General features: G+C 37.6%; 1 protein-coding gene across 3 annotated transcripts in view; it reads left to right on the forward strand.

Moving 5' to 3' along the window:
* Positions 1-20,087, forward strand: part of TSHR (thyroid stimulating hormone receptor) — a 57,587-nt gene that overhangs the window by 27,892 nt on the left and 9,608 nt on the right. For all 3 annotated transcript variants that reach the window (XM_009561311.2, XM_009561312.2, XM_009561313.2), the window contains 4 exons: positions 7,583-7,657; positions 8,506-8,580; positions 11,561-11,638; positions 12,388-12,456. In XM_009561311.2, the coding sequence (XP_009559606.1) occupies positions 7,583-7,657; positions 8,506-8,580; positions 11,561-11,638; positions 12,388-12,456 (297 nt within the window). The remainder of the gene's footprint in view (positions 1-7,582; positions 7,658-8,505; positions 8,581-11,560; positions 11,639-12,387; positions 12,457-20,087) is intronic.

Here is a 20,087-nt window from a genome sequence, read left to right on the forward strand (position 1 = left end):
AAGGAACATTTAATGAAGCATTTTCTGGCAGCACATTTTATAAGCAATGAATAAAGCATTTGTCACTATGCATTTGGTACTTCTTTTGTGGTTTGTGCTATTATAAGTTAAAGAAAAAATATTCCTGGGCCATTGCAATTCATTGCAATTCATTGCAAGATTCTTCTATGCAATATACATTTTAGCATTGTCTATTTTATATGGATATAAAGTCTTCTTGAGGACAGCTTGAGGAAAAGGATCCAGTTTGCTAAATAGCTGGTTTGTATTGTTTCTATATTGGATTCAAAGTGGAAAATGGACTATAAACATCTCCCTCAGGATAGTAATTAATAACACAAAACTGCTATCCTTCAAAGGGTAAGGTAATGTAAGCCTTTGAATATAAAGAACTCACAAAGTGTACACTTATAAATGTGTACTTCATTCTTGTGATGTGCTCTGTAGCACTCTCTAATTTGCATTACTTAATACTACATTTAGGGTTATTAAGGAATATAATAAGGTGGCTTTTCTCTTGTCCTGTTCCAATCTCTAACCACCCCCAAAGGACGTTTATATTCTTGCCTGGGAGGACAGGCAGCATCCCTGGACATAAGCATGCCTCTGTCACAGCTCCCATAAAGTCAGGAAAGAGCACAGCAGCAAGGTCCAAAATAGTCGCATTATCACACCCTGCCAGATCCCAGGTCTGGATGAACTGTCCATGACAGGGAAACTGCAGGCCCAGGCAAGAGTCAGGGCATCTCAGCTCATGGGCACCTACATTCACATCACCTATGGCAGAGGCTGCGGGGAGGACAAGGTGGAGAGGAGGTTTCCTGATTTGTGTATATGAGGCTTATGGTAATGTGAGACCCCTTCTGTTTCTCACAAAGCGTGGCCTAAAAAGAAACTGTATGCAAGCATACAAGATATACTTTTTTTTTTCCTCTGTGCAAGACCCAAAAGTACTATTCAGGACAAGGCACCAGAATGGTCCTTGCAAAAGCTATAGGCCAACTTCAAACCTTTGCAGATAGCCCACAAGGAAGGGCTACCTCTACCACTCAAAATAGCTTACAAGATTTTAAAAAATCGTTTGGATTTGGAACATGAATTATTTAATCAGGGAATATCCAGGTATCTGGCAAATCAGGCAGTTGCTTGTAAGCTGTAAAAAAAAGCAATTTATAAATATGACCTTTTTTTCTCAGTTGCTTCCATAATTCCTTGATTTGTTAACACTTCTCATTGTTGGGTTTGATTGACTTTCTGAAGAACATCTTGCACAGTATTTTCAAAGTATTATTGCTAAAATACAAATGGGTAAATACACTGAGTATTTCAGAGGAGGTGGAGGTTACTTTAGGAGTTTCAAAAATAAGTAATTTCACAGGGTTTCATCTTCACAGGTGTTTTTTCATGGAATTTTCACTAAGTGTAGTTTTATGTAAATAATATTTTAACTCTAGTTTAAGTTTATACACACAGTTTCATTTCATAAACATTTGGTTTTAAACATAAGCACTTTTTAGGAGGAAATTTAATGTTTGTGAAAGGGAGGAATTACTTGGGCTTGAGTCAAGTGTCATGTGAATAGGGATCCTACATTTGTCATCATCCCTGTCTGCCAAAGCTATTAGTGTGTTTCGTCTTTGATCTTCAATGCTCCGGTTTTTTGCTTCTTATTCAGTTCTTGTTCCTCTGTGCTGGCTTTATGTTCCTTCCAGACCTCATCTCTCTTTAAGTGCGGGTCATATTTTTATGAGCCTATGTGGCTTTAAGTTGCTGAGTTGCTCCTGCAAACTAAGGATACTGATCACCTACTGTATCTTAATGGGTTAGATCTCACTTAGGTTGCAATTAGTGGCAAAATTCCCTCTCTATGAAGATAAAAATCAGGGGCTAAGACTTTGTATGATGTTTTTCCTCCACTTGAGTTAAATTTGTGTCACAATCATTTCTTGTTCCTTCTTTTTGTCTTCACCTTTTTAATGTATGTCTGCGAGACAAACTTAACATGTTTCCAAATTCAGAACCGTCTCTCCCATGCAATGTGGTAAGTATGTATCTTTTCTAGATATAACTGTGAAAGCATCCAATTAGTAGTCAGTGTCCCTGTGTTACAACTGTCTTACCTGTAGAGCTGTGACTTCATAGCCTTACACTAAATGCAGAGCTTTTATAATTAGGTCATTGTTTCTCAGGACACATTCCTGTGGAAGGAACCCCAGAAAAAAAATCACTCTTTTTTTTTTGCCCTTCTCTGTGTCTCTGCTCACTCTCCTCTGATCTCTTCCTTCTCCCTTTCACCTCACTCCAAAAGCTCTTCCTCTTATACAACCACATGAAAAGCCCTCTCAGCATTTGGGAATAGAGCCAGAGGTTCAAGTGGCTTTCTCTCAAGTATGGAACATCATTTGGATAACTGGTTGGTTACTGCTCCTCATCTCTGCAGTGAGCTGGAGAGGTGGCCTCCCAAGGAGTAGGGCAGCTCCACCAGCCTCTGGGCCAGGTCTGCGCTTCTCTTCTCGGACAGCTCGTGGAGCCAGGTCGTGGGATATGGTGCTGCAGAAAGGAAAGGGGATTTAATGGAAATGTCTGAGAAGCAACTGAAGAGGGAGGCTGAAGAGATTTGGGGGGACTGCTGTATACCTGTTGGGTATTCCAGGACACTGAGACAAGTGCAGTGTAGAAAAATCTTGTTAAAAGCTACAGTCTGTAGGTAGGGAGTAGGCTGTTGGGAGTTCAAGATAGTTTTATAGTGCTAACAATGCAAGGCTTGACAGGTACATGCAGATGAAATAGCGTGGATAGTTTGGCTGCAGGGAGAGAATAAAATATGGTAGTATATATAAAAATGAGCGAAGACAAGGAAACTATAGGCAAGTAAAGTCTAAGAAGATAGAGAGGAGTCCCAAGTCATTACAAGAAAAAAAAAAAAAAAAGGCTGATTTAAAACTCAAAGACTCAAGTTGCTGACCTGGATATCTTTGTAACCAGACATAAGTTCATAGTTATTTGTAGGTCTTGACACAGGACCCTATATCATCAATTGACTCTCTCTGCACAACTGAACTTGAGGTGTTATTTTTTAAAAAATATTTTCTTCAAAAAGCAAAACTGAGTTGCTGTTCATGGACAGTCAGGTGGTGGTTTTGTTGGGAACCTAGTACATTTCTAATTAGTAGTCTGAGGGCCAGAAACAAAATTTAAAACAATTGTCCTTAAAGCACAAATAAGCCAATTCTTAATTGTTTTATATACTTTCAAAAATAAAGCAGAAGCTAAATAGTTCGTAAAGTAAATATACCACAAATTATTCTGCTGTCTTGTAGGTATGTAGCAGCACAGAATCATAGAATCACCAGGTTGGAAAAGACCTCTTGGGTCATCGAGTCCAACCGTTGCTATCTGCCACTAAACCATGTCCCTGAGCCCCTCATCTACCTGTCTTTTAAATACTTCCAGGGATGGTGACTCCACCACCACCCTGGGCAGCCTCTGCCAGTGCCTGATGACCCTTTCTGTGAAATTTTTTTTTCTGATGTCCAGTCTGAACCTCTCCTGGTGGAGCTTGAGGCCATTCTCCCTTGTCCTGTCCCCTGTCACTTGGGAGAAGAGGCCAGCTCCCTCCTCTCTACAACCTCTTTTCAGGTAGTTGTAGAGAGCAATAAGGTCTCCCCTCAGCCTCCTCCTCTCAAGGTAAACAACCCCAGTTCCCTCAGCCTCTCCTCGTAAGACTTGTTCTCCAACCCCTTCAGCAGCTTTGTTTCTCTTCTCTGGACACGCTCCAGAGCCTCAACATCCTTCTTGTAGCGAGGGGCCCAGAACTGAACACAGAATTCAAGGTGTGGTCTCAACAGTGTCAAGTACAGGGACAGAATAATCTCCCTGGACCTGCTGGCCATGCCATTTCTGATACAAGGCAAGATGCCATTGGCCTTCTTGGCCACCTGGGCACAAAGGTGGCCAAGCGTCCTTCTTTCCTATGAACATCTCTAATAAAATTTAGTTAGCACTACAAAGTGAAGTTTTTGTTCAGGGCACCTTTTGCCTCTCTGCATCAATGGTCAACAAAGATGCCTATTAGCAATCTTAGGTTTTATTATATCTTCAAAACATGTCATTCCCAGAAGGACTCAGAATTGTTACATTGCTGTTGGATGCAGAATTTAAGCACTGTATGCTATTAAGTTATATTTATTGAGTGTGTCAAAGTTCCATTTCAGAAGTCACTTAAAATCAGCTCTCATAGACACTTAGATACCTGGGAGCTAGCCTACTAGACATTTTCAAGTGTACTCTTTGGCTTTATCTGCATTTTAGGCAGCTAAAACTGCTAATAGCTTTCCTAGAGCTGCTTTTCAAAGGAACTTTAAATTTCTAAATCAGAGTGTTTCAAACTTTTCAATTCACCAATTGGGAAAAGCTTGCTGATAAAAGTGCAAACTCTGCCTAAAGTATCTACTGATAACGAACTTGCTTTTCATAGTTTTTTGACTCCTTTGGAAATAATCCTTACACCATAGCAGTCTTTTGATTAGAATTTGAAAACTGCTATTATATAACATTTATGCACCTTTGAGTATATTTCTTATGACTGATTAATGTAACGGAAATTGTGAAATCCACTTTGTGTCTCACTATCCTGTTAACTGATGAGATCAGAATTATTCAAATATCTTTTCTCCTTATGGACTTAACTTCATAGGTTCCCATATTGATGGAGCTATAGATATCCTTTAAAACTGTGATTTTAGGGGAGGATTCCTTCTAGTACTCTGAGATTAAAGATATTTAGTGTGCAAAAAAAGAAGAGCAGCACATTTCATGAATGGAACTGAATTTGAAGATCCTTCTCTTTTTCATGCATATGAGATGAGAGGCCACATATTCAGCCCATAAAGTGCAACAGACACGTTTGACTGTGATACAAATAGGGAAAATTGGATTTTTCTTCTGCTATTTTCCTAAGCATAACATTCACTTTGATCAGATCACCTTTTACATCTTCATAATCTTCTCGTTCCCTTTCTGATCTACTTTGACTAGAGACTTCTAAGCAACTGGCTGTCTGCTGTTGAATTATGAGGTGCCTACCACACAGGGCCATTTTCTTCTTTTGGGCTTTACGAAACATCTGTAATACAAAGTGTAGGATGAAATGCAAATATAAATATATTATATATTAAAGCATACTTCCTTCCTAATCCCAGCATTACTAATTCAAGGAAATAAAACAGCAGGGACATAAACCTTTCCCCAACTTTCCGTTGAATCATATTGATTTCCTTACTCACATTATTTAAGTTTTTCCTTGATTAGTGTGCCAATGGTCTCATCTGGCAGCTTTAAATCTTTTATTCCCAGATTAATTAGTTTTTCATTTGCCTTTATTAAACAGCACATGCTATCTCATGGCCCAGTTACTAAAAAAATCAAGATTAGATGGAATCTGATTGCATTATTTTGTGCTTCCAATTTTAGTACCATCTGCAGATTTGAAATTCTTACTTTCAGTACCCTGATCCAAATCATTTACACAGAATAATATGAATAGCAAGAAGCCATGGTGCTCTATGGTACTCCAATCCATTATCCATTTCCAGGCTGAAGGTTTTTCTGAAGACTGTCTTTCCCTGGAGTACGTTTGGTCCACAACAAAAGAATATCTGGCCAGGATGCTCATGACTCCTGCATTTTAAATGTAGTCAGTGATGGAAAAAACATGTCAGTTAAGGTTTATGGAGCAAATTCCACTGTTGGGAGAGTGACTGCTATGTAACTAATAAAATAAGTTGAGAGAAGCAAGAGACTGACACTGAGAAGATTTCTTTTAAGTAAACAATATTGTTCAAAGTAGCTAAGAGAGATGAAGTATATTTGAATACAGCACTGTAACAGCAATAGTATAGCTACGAATTACATCAGTTTGACATGCAAGTAAAAGGTAAATCCTTGTGTCCCTGCAATGCTGGAGTAAACAGAATAAAAGTAGAATATCTGAGAGGTTTAACAGAATTGTGTTCTCAGCACGAGGGTATATAGAGAGGCTGAAGCCTTGTTACCTGTATCTACTTACTGATTCATCTACTGTCACGTCTTTTCTCCCACTTTTATTTCTTAGACAACTTGTCTGGATTATATTTATCCTTTAAAAATAATTCCATTGGCAGAGGTATCCTTTCAACTTAACTTCCTGATACCTATAGTGACTATATAGTCGCTTGGCACTCTTAGGGCTTGGCACGTTACATACACAACCTGCAACACCATGCTGGCTATACTTGTCTTCATCAAATTTCTCTATAGAAGTAGCAAGAAGTGCCTCTGTCACCCGCCTAGTCCCCAGCTAGTCTCAGGAGGAAGGCTAGCACTGTTCTTTCTATATGGTTTCTCTGTTAAGAAAGGCTGGGGCTTGTTCCGGTAAAGTTGTAAGACCAGTGTCCAGAGCTGGTTTAAGGTATAGAAATTGAAGCAAACGTACCAAAAAGAGAGCTGTCCCCTTCTGGAGACAGTAAAGGGGCCAGGAGAGGAAAGGGGTGCATGTGATAGGGGTGGGCACAGGTGGTGCAGCCAAACTGCTGACTGTCATCATAGATAGAAAAGGAAGAAATCTGCTGAAAGAGAGAGGAATGAGAAAGATTGAGGAAATTTGCATTAAGGTCAGAGACAAATATTTCAGAAAAATGAGGAGGAGTCCTGATGCCGGGTAATGATTACGATAGCTGGAGGGGCAGCAGCTGCACCACATACACCTACTGAAAACACTGAGCGTGGCCATAGGCATGATCAGTGTCAGACTGAATTTCAAGTGTAGTTCTTTAACACGTGTAGCCTGAAAACCCATCTGCAGACCAGGCTGTCACCTGTGTAGAAATATTTAAAGACATAACTGCAGAAGGTGTAAGGAATGAAGTCTATATCACATTTTGCATCTGTATAAAGCAAAAAGGGACACTATCCTCCTGCTGCTGTACATGACTATATATGAATGGTGTGTCCATTTCAAGTCTCAGAATTAATTTAAGAATTAATTTATGTGACCTGAGCCATCTTTTGGATCCACTGATGAGTTCTGTAAAAGAGACAGAAAAAATGATACAAAACACTGTTGGGGCTGTGAAGGAAGTAATCAGAAAAATAGGACATAAAATTATAAGCTAAACAGATAGCTGCAAGTTGATAGGATTATTGTTAAACATCAATACCGAAAGTTTTGCTTAACTTTTCTTCTTTTTACTTAACATTACAGAGACAAAATTGCCACCTTGTTCAAAGTAATAGCCATTACCACAGGTAATTGCTTTGACTGTAAGACAATGCAGACTGAAGAACCATAATCAAATCTCAGGCATTTCTTCCCTCCTTGTGTAAACTAGCCAGTCTCTAGGACTTCATTCTCCGGTTGATAATTCATTCATTCTCCGGTTGATAATTCATCATTGTAAGATTGCTCAGAATGCATAGTGTTCTTGAGCCAGTGCTGGCCAATACAAAAGCTCATTGCAGGAATGAGGTCCCTGAAATGTCATTTTAACATTGCTGATTTCTGTTATCATAACTAATTAAATATTAATGATCAATGTTTTTACAGTGAAATTCGAAATCTTAGAAACTTGGATTACATAGATCCAGATGCCTTTAAGAACCTCCCACTACTGAAATACCTGTAAGTATTTAGCACCTGTAGCAAGCTGGCACTTAAGCGTCACAGATGACTTTTTATACTATAGCAGTTTTTTTTTCTTTTTAATTTTGGAAATGATCACAATGCTTTCGCTGTTGTTTTATTTTAATGACAGAAAGCCAGCTAGGGCAGGAGTTGGAACTTTGGCTGGTTTTGTGAGGAAGGAAAATGTGTTCACAAATTCATCAGTAATTTTGCCATTGGAAGACTTTAAGAGGAGGAGGGGCATGCGTGATGGGGGTAGCAGCGAGGAGCAAAGATGTTTCCACATATTTCCTATAGATCTGAAAGCAATTAAAAGGAAATAGTCAAAATAATTTTGTTTCAGAAGAATAGTATTAAAAACTGATAAATCTGTTTCCTTGAGTTATTTCCAATCTATGGGATATCATAAATAAGGGACATTAACTATATTCACAGTTTCCATTTTTAGAGCTATTTCAACAGCTCTTAGTCTCAATGAGAGACAGAGGGTTTGGAGGTCCAGACTATTGTTTGAAGCAGCCTTAATCTCTCAAGTGAATCCAGAGTTATAATTTCTTTTCTAACCATCCACCTCATAGGCTACTTCCCTCTGCAGATCTGCTTAGCTGTCTTATTTTTCTATGTTCCCATTTTTTAGATTCTATAATTTATCATATATGTAGTATTTTGTTTTTATTTAAATTGTTCTTGCATCCTTATGTTTTGGACAGTTGATTATAAGTTAATTGATTGACTATAGAGAGGATGAAATAACTGTCCTGCACTGTTGAATGCTTTAAATTCATTGTTTGTTGTTTTTCAGTGATCCCATACATGTAATCCTTTCTGTTTCTTCTCTCTTTCAGTGGTATTTTTAATACTGGACTCAAAACATTTCCAGACCTCACCAAAATTTACTCATCTGATGTGAACTTTTTACTGTAAGTACCTGTCTTCACAGCTGGTTGGAATACTGACATCCTCAGATGCCAAGAAATCATACAGTGAATTTTTATGTTTTGGAGAAAAATACCAAACAAGTCAGACAAGGCATTTTTTTCTCAATCTATATTTCAATGATCATTAGTCCCAAATCTGGAAAATGCCAGGTCACCTAGCACTATATATGTGACCTGGATGAGAGGTATGAAAGACCAGCACATTTCTCTTGAATTAGATAAAGCACATGATACACAACTTATATAAGCCTTTTAATTTTATTTCGGTTTTGTGTTTGTAATGGCTATGCAATACCTGAATTAATCTGAAGTCAGAATAGCGTGACACACAGGGCATGATCTAACATAAACCTGCTAACATGACTTCATCCTGTCAACATTCTTCTCACAAATTTGTACTGGCATGGTGAGCACATTTTCTGATACTGCTCTTCATTAAGTTCCTGTGTTGTTGAAACCTTCACTGGCCATCTGCCTTCTTTCTTCTGACCCCCCACACTGAGTGAAGAACACTCAAGAGCAGGAGAACTGAACAGTCTTGAGAGCAGTTTTTTATCATTACACATTTAAAAAGCTCAGTGTTGGCTGGGCTCACATTTTCAGGAAAATTTTGTTGAAGACTGATTTTATCCAAGTTATGTTGCTTCACACAATTAATATTTTAATAGAAAGAAAGAAAATAGAGAATGAGCTTAAAAGCAAATCACCAAAGCTGAGAAATAAAGTAGATCTTTTAAGTCACTAGACCAGGAGCGTCTTGGTTTCGTGACAGATTTAGAAGTGAGGTCAGCTCAGGTTGGGACAACGTGTCTTGAAGAGAGAGGACAGCTGATCTCCCTTCTCTCACTCAGCCTTTTTTTGCAGTAACTGAACAAAATGTATGCTTTCTTAGATTGACAACAGAAGCTTCTATGAACACACACTTTGCCTGAATGCCCTTCCCCTGCCTTACTTGTAGGGTCACATTAAGTATATAGTTCCACTGAAAGACCAAAGCACCAGGACTGACAATTGCCTACTTCTAAGCTATACTTCCTACATGGAGCCATCTCTCCTTAACTAAAGTGCTCAGCTGGAAAGACTTTTCCTACTAGCAAGCTTTACTAGTTTAGTTGAGGTTGTTCACATTAGACGTTCCTAGATAACACTAAGACCCTCTTCCTTTCTCACACCTTAGAACCCATTTACTTTGACTGATTTAAAGACACCCTCTTCCCCCTCTAATTTTAATATGGCTTGAAGCAAACTACAGAATTGTCACTGTTGAGACACGACACGGTGATGTGGAAGCAAGTTTCTTTATTGATGTTACAGGGCTGACCGGCCGGTGCTTGATCTTACGCGCGCCTCTTATACCCTTGATTAACACACGCGTCTCCGCATGATTGGATTAGCTTATACATAAACAATCTGTGAATGGATAGTGCTACTTTCATGCATGGTCCTATATTGTCTGCCCACTTCCCGTCCCATGATCTCCTTCCGGGTGCATTAATCAGGGGTCCTCAGCCCGCTGTGGACCCCACACAGAATAATTTCTTGGAGAAAAAGAATATAAATATAAATGAGGGCAGGGACATCTCCCACTATTATCTTTAAAGGATTTCAGGAACTTTCAGGATTTCAGCTTAGATTAAGCTCTGCTAGATTGCCAATTAAACACTGTACTTACTGAGTAGAAAGAACCAAAAATGAAACAAAGGCAGTTTATACACCAATCTATGTCCTTGCTTCTAACCAACTCAATGACATTCCAAGTGACAGATAGCAAAATACTATTTTACTTATACCTTGAAAATTTTTATAAAGATGACTAACAAAAAATAAATTTGGGTCTTATAGACTAAACATTTTTTTTAAAGAGATGACCTGCACTTTCAAGAAAGGTATTTCTAAACATTGTTTTTGAATGAAACGTAGCCTTTATGTTTCTTTCATCATGATAAATACCTGCTCTTGAAGAATAACTGCTTTCTAGAAGATGACTAAGGTATAGCTGGAGAAAAAAACATTCATTATATCTCTGTTGGCCTTTGAAGTCAAACAACTTACAAGTAAACTTTTGTTTACAAAAGTGAACCAATTTGAAAAACGTCAAACAAAAATAACACGGTGGAAACGACCTATTGGTGAAAATCACTTGGAATTAAAATGGTTGTAGTACCATTCAGTGTTAGCATATATATATATGCACAGATATAACACAGAAAATCAATGAAATTGTTCCTGTCACGTAGGCAATTGTTAGGACTTCTAGACCCATGGACATTAGGATCTGACCTTATTAGACCACAGCGAATCCACAGACTGAAGAAAATAAAAATTTACAGAATATTTTGGTTTCCAGACCCTGACAGAGTTCAGGAAAAAGCTGGAAGAAGATGATCAGACACTTTGTTCTGCCATTTGTTCCTAGCAGTTTTTTCCTTCTCTCCTTTTTCCAGTTTAGTAAATCTCCTTAGTTTTTCTTTGCCCTTTTAGTCACAGCAGAGTGACTGAAAATACATAATATTTTTCAAGACTACAGAGTGGAAGCAACGAAAGGAAATGACAGACAATGAAACACTCATTTGGACAAGAATTGAGAAGAAGGTTAGATCAGTAGGTTAGATCACTAAAATCACTTGGACTGGCTGAAGTTACATTGCAATATTATTTACTTCGCTAATCCTCTGGATTATGAGACAAGAGACCTGTCTGTGCTGTTAATTACTGTAATAACACAGATTGGCACACTTCACCAGAACTATAAAGCCCATCTACCTCACAAGCTCACTTACTGGATGATGGAACATGCACTATTTTTAAACATCCCACATGTATCTTCTGGCCTTAGATGCAACTAAACAAGTTATTCTACACTTTTATTTATTATCAAGGCAGAGAATTATTAATCATAAAACTACTCTGGAGAAGCTCTGTTGGGCAAATTTTGATTGTGATGTTTTGTCTCCTTTTTCAGTGAAATTGCAGATAATCCTTTAATGACTTCAGTGCCTGCAAATGCTTTCCATGGGCTTTGTAATGAATCTCTAACTCTGTAAGTTCTTCCAGTTTATGTCACAAGGCTATTAACTCTCTCAGGCATATGGTATAACGTTTAAAAAAAATCCCTGTCCTACTCTGTAGTTGTTTGCAACAGTATAGACAGGTAGTATCCATAATCTAGTTTGCATAAATCCTTTACTTTGACAGGAATTTGAATCAGGCCGGTCGCTTTTCTTTTAACTGGCTTGGCCAAAGGGATTTTGCTTTTATATGATCCTAATGGAAAAAATAATATAGAAAATACAAGGGGTAATGAGTTATGACCTGAACTAGGGGGAAGAGCCCTAGAATGCAAAAGAAGGAGTTCTAAACACATTCTAAAAAAAATCCTTTTGCTCTAAGGGATCAAAAGAATTAATTCTATTGATAATAAAATCATACCTATTTTGCTAGGTATTTTTACTTTAGCCTTCCTTGATAAGTATTAGAGGAATTTTGTTCCCTTGTTTTTAGTTTGAGGGTTTCAAAAGTTATTGTAAAGTGTTTTAGTCTGGTTCTAACTCTAGTACAAAAAGAAGTAAAAGATGGAAAACCTGCCATGTAGTATTCTTGATTTAGCTACATTCAAGAATGCTGATGGGCATTTGTTTGACCTTGCACTGTAATTGCTGCCTCTTCAAGAGATTGAAAATAACCCATCCATCAATGTGCTGTTGCCAAGAAAAAATATACCTAAGATGTTAGGTATTCAGGTATTGAAGCAATCCAAAATACACTCTTTTTTTTTTTTTTTTCTTGCAGCAAGCTCTACAATAATGGTTTTACCAGCATCCAAGGCCATGCTTTCAATGGGACAAATCTGGATGCTATGTAAGTAGCAGATCATTCTCTTATTTCGGAAAAAAGATTACATAACAATTCTCTTCGTGTTAGAGAGTCTCAAATACATATCTTATTCTAATTATTAGAGGATAAAAAAAATAAAGTATATTAATTTCAGCCAGCAATAAAGATATTGGTGTGAGATAATTCCAATGTGAATTTTGTTCTGGTTTGAAGCTACATAAAATTTCTTTTGATCAGTAAATGTCTAAGACAATTTGGAAGATAAGTATGCTGTTTTGCTTACAAGACAGTTTAGTTGAGTAAGTAAGTGTAGTACTGGTAATGGTAGCACACCTTTCACAGAGATCTCTTCTCTGCCAAAAAAAAGAGTTGTGTAAGGTGTCAGAAACAATTCAGAGGAACCAGTCAGTTGCACTAGAAATGAGAGATGGACATCTCAAAAGCATGAAGCAACCATTTCAGCTTTCCCTTCTTACTCTAGTTTCTGGAAGACTAATACTTCGTGAGTGAATATCCTTTTTACACCATACCCAAAATCTTCTGTTGCAATCATTAACACATAACAAATCTCAATTCCAGAGGCTCCATTCCCTTTGGTAGAGCTTACTCTAGTCCTGTAGAAGCTTGACTGAAGAGTCTAGCTACAATCTTATGAGTAAAGAGATGTCTTCATGGTGAGTTCTTAAACTAATCAGAAGGTAGAGGGATAGATATGATTATTTTCAGTATTTTAAATTCTTACAGAATTCTATAAGAATTCTATAAGAATTCTATAAAGGCACCCTTCACATCATCTTAATCTTTCCAAACTGCCTTTCATTGCTTAACAGCTAGCTAGACTTCTTATATTTTGAAAATGTTTGAGTTAAACTTAAGATCTGGAATAGGTCTTACTTTGCTCATATTACTATTACATCAGTTACTTTGAACTTTCATATGAGAAAGGAAATTTTTCATGATGACATCATGTTTGTACTAGTGCTCAAAGAAACTACAAGATGTAAAATATGGCAGAATTAATCCGGTGTCTTAACTGAATCCCTCTAAGCTATATGCAGTACTTAAAACCTTTCTAAGCCTTAGCCAATATATGAACTGCTTGGCTCTTCCATTCCTTACATTTTGATGAAACACAGTTTGGAGATGATTTTGTAGGAATTTTTATTTTTGCTTCTCTGATAGTGTGCACGTACTATTGTTTCTGGCCTCTTTGAAATTTTCCTTATAATTAAAAATTAAGTGAATAAGATAGTTTTAGAAGATCGGGAGTTTTAGAAGATCAGGAGTCTTAAACATCTGCTTTATTGGACTGGGTGAAAGTAGAGAAACAGAAAGACACACAAGGTTCTGCAGATATTGCTTGCTTACCTACAGAAAAAGTTTGTCATTGTTGTTCTTTAAGGGTATTTCAGTATTCTTTAAGGCCTTGAGGGTAGCGTCCTTTACAGAGAGATCTGGATAGACTAAAAAACTGGGAAATCACCAACTGTAAGACATTTAGCAAGAGCAAGTGCTATATTCTACACCTGGAAGAGGGTAATCCTGGTTATACATACAAACTGGGAGATAAGGGTCTGGAGAGCAATCCTGTGGAAAGGGACCTGGGGATTTCGGTTGATGGCAAGTTGAGTATGAGTCAACAGCATGCCCTGGCAGACAAAAGGGTCAGCCGTGTCCTGGGGTGCATCAAGCACAGCATAGCTAGCCTGCTGAGGGAGGTGCTTGTCCCTGTCAACACTGCGCTGGTATGGACCCACCCTAAGTACTGTGTGCCATTTTGGATGCATCAATATCAAGAGGACATCGAACTATCAAGAGTGTGTCCGGAGGAGGGCAATCAAGATGGTGAAATGCCTTAACTTATAAGGAGTAGCTGACATCACTTGGTTTGTTCAGTTTAGAGAAGAAAATACTGAGGGTTGACCTCACCGCAGTCTACAAATTCCTCCGGGGGGGGCCAGCGGCGTGGGAGGTGCTGCTCTTCTCTCTTTAGTGGCTACCAATAGGATATGAGGAAACTCCTGCTTATCTACCACTGTACACTGCAGAAAGTATCTGCTTTCCTCTGGGTCTGATCTGAGACCTTTTAGACTTGAGGAAACTAGAAGTGAAAAGAAACTAAGAAAAAGAGTGAGAGAAAGAAATTTTAATGGGTTTTGAATGATGACCGCAAGGAGGAAAGCAAATAAAAAAGGGAAAACAATCAAAAACTATCTCATTTTTGACAAATCAATCAAAGACTCCATGTTCGTCCATAAGCCAGAAGACATTTTGGGAGTCTCGGAGGCTATTTTCTACCATGCAGTGTGCCTTTCTACCATTCCTACAGTACTGAAAGACTGATGTAATTCAAGGAGGTCAAAACAACTGATGCATATTTAGGTGTGGAACTGTGCATCAATGGTTTCCATTATCATACTGAATGATGGCCCTACCTAAAAAATCTTCTCCAAGAAGAATCTGTGTTTTATAGCAAAGTATTGCTGAATATGTTTTATAAAGGTAGGGAAGTAACAAATCAGGAATGAAGGGCCAAATGGCACTTTTACTGAACAGCATTCATCTGAAACTTGAATCCCTCATTCTAATACATCATTAAGGTCCATGAACTGCGTCACTACTGCAGACTTCTGCAAATTGGTACTTCTGCACCAGTGTTTATTTCTGTAAGGAAAATGATGAGGAAAGAAGTTTTTTTAAAAAACATATTTCCAGTGAGTGGCAAAATATATTTGTAATGAGATTATACAGAGCTGTTTAAATTACTGAAATGGAAGTGTGCAATCTCAAAATCTAAGTACAAAAATAAACTCTGAAAGGATAAATATACTTTGGAACACACTGACATATATGTTAACATGTTCCATGTCCAGACACCATTTAATACTATAGCAGCAATATTTTTTCCTCCCTGTTTGTTAAGCTCTGCTGCCTTATTTTAAAATGAGAAGCTGAAAGAAAGCAGATACTACCAAATAGTACATAATTCCATAAGCCAACTAAGAACTTTGATAACTTTACTTGTTTTTTATCCAAGTGATCCTTTGGACGAAAATTTGCAAAACCTTCCTTTTCCTCCTATCTTATTCCCTCACTCCTTGTGCTGCTAAGATTGTGGAACTGCAATAAAACCTAATCAGTGAAATAATCCAGCTTAAAAAAAAAAAACACTAAGAAAGGCATCTCCAGCTACACTATGGGTGATGGCATGAATGACCTTGGGCTGTAGAAGAGGAGAAATAGAAATCTTTTGCACTGAAAAAAGAAAGGTAGTTAGAACTGTATGTTAGTTAGCTGAAGTAGATTGTCAGCATTTTTCATTCATATCCTTTACCCGCAGAAGGAAATACGCTTTTGTTAAAAAGAAGATACTTTATAAAAATATCTTCAGACCTTTCAGCATTTTTCAGTTTTTCATTTCAGTTGAAGATTTTTTAATATTTTGAATGTTCAGGGTTCTTTTTTTTATGATCTCATGCTTTTCACATTTCCTCTGTATCTCCAAAATGGTATCCCTAAAGAAATAACAGAATGCCCTCAATAATTTAACTTTCATGGTTTTATTTTGTAATGATTTTTTCTCATATATATTTTTTTTTTCTCCTTTTTGGAAACTACAGCTATGGTAAGCTAAGGTAACTTCAACCTTTTTGGTCCCACAGGTTTACTGAATATCAATACTTGGTGGTAGCTCTTATAAAACAGAGATCAGACTGTAACATTTTGAAACAGAGAATGCATGCTGCTGAAGCTGAAATTAAAAGCTGCTTTACCTCCTGCCGACTCTCTAACCTGTTGCTTTATGAAGCAATATTAATAATGTCTGAATGCTCAGTATCTCTGTCATACCCTGACATGGCATTGCCCTGTCTTACATAGCAGCTGAAATACCCTATTGCTCTTTTATATTCTCAGAAGATCCTGCTCAGCACACTGCAGTCCTGTTGTTTTCTGATGGGGCTGAGTCTTAATGCAGTATTTTCCCCATTTACCCCTGGATCTTGAGTCCATAGAGACTCAGTCATTGGCATAATTAGCTCACTGATCTGATTTGATTAAAAAAAAAAATTAAAAAAACCACACAAAGCCCCTTCTTTTACTTATAGCACTGTGAAACCATCAGCATATCCCACTCCACTTTCAGCTTTTACTACTCCAGATCTCCTGCGTACTTGGCACACTGGCATTCATGTCTATCTGATTGCTTTCCACCGACTTTCCAAAATTATTATTATTATAGTGTCCCCACTGAGGACAAATATTCCATTTCACCCGTGTGATTTCTAGGACTTCCAACGTTTGTTTAGACACATACGTACCAATGTTTTCTTTTCTGCAGTGTACCAAAATGACATTCTATACCATTTAGCTGTCAGTAATGCAGGATTAAAGGCACTCTCAGGGGAAGTTATGCTGGCCATACTTTCTTTGTCAAATTAATATTTGCCAAAGTCTTATTCTTTCCATTTAAAAGAGTTATCTACCAAAATAAAAGGGCTTAACAACTGAAACCAATTAGCATCAGGAAATTGTACATTCTGATGCTCCTGACTCATCTCTGTGAAAACTGGCAACTAATGCTGCAGCCCCTCCTTGGTAACACATGTTTATGAACTTCCTAAAGTCTCCATCTGGCTGTTTCTATTTGAAGATATGAACATTTGTATTTGAAGTTTGAAGATTTTTAACATCTATGTAAACTATTATATTTCAGGTTTATCACTCACTATGGTATTCAAATATTGGGGGAAAATATTTAAAATTGGACAAGGAGTTATGTGATTGTATAATAATGTCCAGTTACTAAAGCAGACAGGTTTTATTATGTCAGCAGGTTTTTGTGTCCTTCACAACTCCAACTTAGATGTTGAAATCTTGGATTAATTTTTAGGTCTTGCTCTGGTTTTAATTTTAGTATTAGATTTGCAGACAAAACCATGAGGGAATTTGCAAACTGAAGCAAAAACTCACAACAAAAGTTGTCATTTACAGAATATGAAAGTCAGTTCTCAGATCAGGCAATACCATATATATGTATAAAGAATGAAAGCTTATTTCAAACAACAATAACCGAGAAGATGAAGTAAGCCATTTTCCACTGTAAGAAAAAAGGCTTAAGGCATTGGTAATGTCCAATGAATAACATGCCAGAAGCGTTACTCTGGCTTGGCTCCCTAAAACTTTGTGTTGTGTAACCCAGCCGATGTGCCTTTACTTCTCATTTCTCACTATGATGATTAATATAAGCTTATATCCAGTGAATGTTGGAAAATTTGACCATGACTTCAACCAGGACAGGATTAAAATCTTTACTTGAATTTTTTCCACACCAAGAAACAATTGCTCTGGTTTTATTACTTTTACAGCTAAACCCTAGTTCAGCTATCTGCAATGCTCTTCCAGCATAAAGATAAAATAGTGGTCATCTGCACTTTTCTGAGTCAATTCAGTTATCTCACAGCCACCATCTGGTGGTTTTGTTACACAACTTAGAGTTAGGAAAGGTTTGATGTTTGTATCCTTGCCACTAATTGGCACAATGGGCACAGCTTGCAGCAGCTTCGTGGACATTCTGAAATCTTTTGTGACAGCCTTTCTGTTGTATTTTTGCCTCCTAGCTACATCAGAAGCTACCTTTAAAATGTTTGTAATAGTTACAGTATCAAATGTCCTTCCCTGCTTAAGGTATTACTGCCCGCATCAGTAGTATCAAATTCTTTCTGCTTTAATTTAATTTAATTTCTTTAATGTATCTGGTCTTGGCATCTTACCATTACTGACATTTTGTGAAATTCCTCTTTTTAAGATAATTATGGCTAAATTCTGAGCAATGTCACGTGGCTTCACTTGGGCAATATCATTGGTTTTCTCCTGTTTCTCTTTTGCTGCTGATCTCATCATTGGGAATTTTCTCTGCTTTTATTGACCCTGTGAAACATGATCTCCACAGGGCAGTGTGTGTCTGCAATCCTTGCAAAATTTCTGTCCTTTAGTTGGACTGAGGACCACATCATCTTCTCTTGAGCAACACTTTATGGTCATCATCTGCAGTCATTTTTCTTCGTTCTTTTTCTTTGTTCTTGCATTACAATACTTCTGCTAGCCTTGTGCTCTTGTTGGTGAAACGTCAAGCAGTCCTGACACTTGGAGTTGTTGGGCCTGGGTAACCCACTGCTGTCATATAACTTTGAGTTCTTCTTCCTGCTTCTGCCTGACCTGAGCTACCTATAATATTGCAGTCTGTGGACCCTTGGTTGTTCCTGGACTGCAGCCTCATGCTTTAATCTGTGGTTTGCTACTGGAGCCATTAGACTTTACCTTTCCCACTAAACAGAAAACTGATAAAATTTATAAATGGAGTAGTCACAGGTCCTATAGTATCTTCTGCCTAGGCACAATGATCCTTCAGGGCCTTTATTCCATTGATAGTTTTGCTATCATTTTGTCAAGGAGAACATACGTTCCCACTGACAGCTTTCCTTGGCATTTTTCTGTGTTCTCCTTCTTAATGGATTCATTGCTTTTCTTCCCCAAAGCACAGCCCTGCAGCTGTACCATTCCCTTTGCTGCCTTTGTTCAAATGTCTCCTACAGGTCCTTTCTCATCAGACTACAAAAACAAAATGCTTGAACTGTTTTATCTCCTTTCTTATGTAGTGCCCCTCAGTCAAGACAGTTAGATGCTCCACCATCCTCCTCCAGGGACTACAATATTTGATAAATCTCATCACAAGATTTTAATTTCCATCTAAATTAAATTAAAAAGCATGATTAGGTTCAATGCCTGCAAGCTCTTTTTTTGTAAACATTGTGACAGATGTTGATTGAACTGAGTAAAAACATCACCTAGGTTTTAATTGGTGTCTTAGGGAAAGAATTATCATAATAACATTGACATGTACGCACACACACATGTACATATGCGTATATCTATATCACAATCTAATCTTCAGTCTCTTTTCATTGCTCAGATAGTTCAGCATATTCCTGTCTGTGTGTTCAGGAGCTCTAGCTTCTTGCAACTGCAGTCCTGCTCCCTCCTGGCTAACCGGGAGGAACCATCTCATCAAGGAAATGAACGTTCTCATTGCGTGAATTGCTTTTTAGCTGGATAATTGTTCCAAACCCACATTTTAAATCTAACTCTGTGTTAAATATACCTAATTAATACACACAATCTTGTGCTGAATGTATAAAAATAACACTTATTTTTGTATTTCATCATGTTCTGTATATATCAGCTCTTCACAGAATGTCATAAAATGTGCTCAGTGACAAACGTCCACTGTGACTCTGGCCAAAAAGCAGGATGCCTGTGCTTCTGCTGTTCCTGCAGGTTTTTCAATTTATACTTTCTCTTTGTACACCTGCAACTGTGGAACTATGGAAGCCCATTATTTCTCCCAAATCTTTCCACAAAACCCATAAATTCCATTGGGACATTGAGAACAAAAGTCTTAGACAGAAACGCATAGCCTCTCTAAAGCAATTTGGAACTTCACTGAATTACCTGCAATTATAATCTATGCATTTATAAGTTTCTAAAACCGCTGTTTCAGACCACTGTAAACTGGAATCCAACTAAAAAAAATAATCAAGATTCATTCTAGATCAGTCACTCTTAAATCTAAAAATACAGAACTGAATTTAACATTG

This window comes from Cuculus canorus, chromosome 5, assembly GCF_017976375.1.
Source record: "Cuculus canorus isolate bCucCan1 chromosome 5, bCucCan1.pri, whole genome shotgun sequence".
In the NCBI taxonomy this organism is placed as follows: Eukaryota; Metazoa; Chordata; class Aves; order Cuculiformes; family Cuculidae; genus Cuculus; species Cuculus canorus.